Source organism: Crassostrea angulata, chromosome 7 (genome assembly GCF_025612915.1).
Source record: "Crassostrea angulata isolate pt1a10 chromosome 7, ASM2561291v2, whole genome shotgun sequence".
NCBI classification, from domain to species: domain Eukaryota; kingdom Metazoa; phylum Mollusca; class Bivalvia; order Ostreida; family Ostreidae; genus Magallana; species Magallana angulata.
The window spans coordinates 29910953-29914099 of NC_069117.1; the positions used below are offsets into that span (position 1 = coordinate 29910953).

Genomic DNA, 3147 nt, shown 5'->3' on the forward strand with positions numbered 1-3147 from the left:
ACCTCCATCCCCCTTAATAGGCCGGCGAAGTTTACAAAATGTATCTTCCTTTTTCTTCTTACTCTTCTTCTTCTGGTCAAGATTTCGGGTAATCTCTTTGGCGGATTGCTGTCCTGTTTTATTTTCAGCCTTTGTTGGCGGTACATGTACATGTAGTTGTGTTATCATTAGATTTCAAAATAGCACCACACGACCAAGTGATCTCGTTGTGCGAGAACCCGATATCAAGTTTATCAACAAACATTGTGGTTTACAACTGCCATGTTTACAACTGCGTACAGTGTCCATATATTTAACAAATCACAATAAATAAAAAAAAACATAGTTCAAATTACGTAGTAATACAATTTTTTTTTTTAAACCTGGCATTTTTTTTTTGGGGGGGGGATAGAATATGCTTATATTTGTACATGGGAAAAATAGTAAGGACTACATCGCTCACCTGTGCAGCAATGCTCAAGAGTGATTATATTTGGTTTATATTAATGATAATAGTTAATATTATAAGAGGATATTGAACGAAATATGTTATGTATATACTGGTAATGTGTTTGATTTGTGTTCTTATACACATGCACATATTATATTTGTATGTATATGTACGTAGAAAGGTAAACAAATAGACGTGACTGAGTGTATATAGTGGATATGGGTTTGCTTTGTTCAATTAAAGATGTTATATCCATATGATGGTTTTTTTTTTCATTCACAATCTGCGATATTTAAAAAGTTAAAAAAAAATTTGCACATATGTTTATCATTATTATCTATTAACACTGCCCTTTTTTTTTTACAGATATGAATTACACAAGGATGGTTTTTCCAAAATGTAAACCCATGGATATAGACGTTCTTAAAACATATTTTTCAAGGAGTATATTAGTTTAAAAATGTTTTATATTAAAAATAAAATAAACTCATAAAGTATGGAAGTTTGATATAATTTTTTCCAGTCCAAGAAACAAATACTGGGGCGTAAAATTATTAATATTAATACCTTATTCCGGACCAAATAACAAATCTTCAGTTCCATGTATAATATCATGTCCATGCTATTACAATGGTCCATATTGACGCAATAAGTTATATAATTCAATGCGACTTAGGTCCAGGTGCTGTTATATATTCGGGTCAATCAACAAAGTGACCATTCCTGAAAGTGAAGGCATCAACAAGGTAAGTATTTATAAATATATAGGTAGTAAAACTCGACATTTCAATAACTAAATGTCTTTGATGGAATCATTAATACTTCGTCAATTTGTCTTAACTTAATGATAGATGTATAAGTTAATTTAATAGATAGATAAGTTACTGATGGATGTAAAAGAAAAAAAAATCATTGTTACATGTACATGTACATACATGAACAAGTGCACCCTATTTGCTAACCAAGGGTGACCACCCACCAAGAGGGAAGAGTCTCTTTGGTCGTCACCCACAAAGATCGATGCTAGTGTTCTAGACTAAAACCATATGCATGTATTTGGTACAGATTAAAAAAATAAGTCAGTATCGAAAGCGTTTTTTGTCCATGATGGGTTGATTTGGTCATGATTAGTGATTTTATTTTTGTCGAAACTGGCTGATGGATTCTTACATAAATTATATATTTGTACCTCCCTATGCAATAGAAATCGTTTTAGATAATGTAACGTCCGCATCATTTCAAGTAGCGTTGGTCAAAATGTTCCTTAGTTAAATGATGCTAATTTCGGGATTAGGACCCCCCCCCCCTTTCAAAAAAAAAATCATCCCACCAAAAATAAAGCCCGACATCGATTTCCTTTTTTTTAAATTCATCGAAAAAGTAACAATTTAAAACCAGTACGGTATATCAGCTACTATTCTGAGTTCAAGTCGCGTAGTAAGTGAATTTGTTGAAATTTACAGCATATGTTTGTGTATGGGTTCGTTTTCATTTGATTTAGCTCAAGATGAAAGTGGCCCTCTTTATTCTGGTTGTCCTCCCCCTGGTGTTCTGTGCCCCCTCAGAGATAGACAGACGATGGCTGATCGATGGTAAGACATTCGGCAATGGAGTCAAGCTGGTGTGAAACTTTTATCCTGCTTATTACGGTATCTTGTCTCCCTGAAAAGAGAGGTAACTCTCATTGTGAATGTCAACAGTAAACCTCCTCCACTTCAAAATTATATGATTTTTGCAAATGGTGATGGTGGCGTGTAAAGATATGTGACAGAATTATTTCGATAGATAGAAAGATGCAATTCTTGAAAAGTTATTTTTTTTTCTATCTATAATGATTAATCAGTTTTAACAAAATGCCAATGACATTTTTTAAAGTATTTGAAATAAACATATAAATATCTAGATTGAAGAACAAAACATTATCGTAAAGAAAATAAAATTCAAAAAATAAAAGTAATTTTATATTTAAACTTATAAATTAAGCACCATATATATAAATGATTCAGCAACATCATAAAAATTTAGCAGCACAACTTGTCACATCAGCTGAATTGACAGGCACATACATGTACATGTAGTTTGAATTATCAAAACCTTAAGATTGGCGCAACATGTATATTTTTGAACATTTTGAACAGCTTAACTGTTTGTTTCCTTTCTGCTTCAGGCGTTTATATTAAAAAAAATGTATATACCAAACCAACTTCATTAGTCGAGCCCGAGAAAATAAACTTTGCTATTTCCTCATACGAAAAAGACAGCTACTACATATAAATCATATTATTCATATTGATGCTATAATGTCTATACGTTCTTTTACAGTTCACGCCGTAGTTGATCAACTGAAGCACCTCATCACTCCGGACATGACCGAGTCTGCCTGTACCACTGTCTGCGAGTCCGTTATTTCCGGAATAGGATTGTTGGTGTGTCCCAGTGCTTGTAACATGTAAGTTATCAAAATACACCCCCCCCCCCCCCCAAAAAAAAAAATATAGAAAATGAAAAACAAACAAGCCCCCTATAAACTATTACAATTTAAATGTTAATATGACATCAACGTTTATGAATTGAATGCAAATTTAACTTAATCGTTGATTTATTCAGGTATTATTTTTGTCATGTTTGAATTGGAGTATCATGATATATTGGTTTATTTTTTTTATCTTTTGTAGTTTGGTTTCTTCACTGAACGGAAAATAAACAATAAAACCCAG

General features: G+C 32.4%; 1 protein-coding gene across 1 annotated transcript; it reads left to right on the plus strand.

Moving 5' to 3' along the window:
* The first annotated feature begins 1080 nt into the window (after window positions 1–1080).
* LOC128155920 (uncharacterized) lies at window positions 1081–3147 on the plus strand. The gene is made up of 4 exons (XM_052817806.1): window positions 1081–1176; window positions 1932–2022; window positions 2753–2879; window positions 3106–3147. Exons 1-4 carry the CDS (start codon window positions 1096–1098, stop codon window positions 3131–3133), a joined length of 327 nt encoding a protein of 108 aa, XP_052673766.1. The 5' UTR covers window positions 1081–1095; the 3' UTR covers window positions 3134–3147.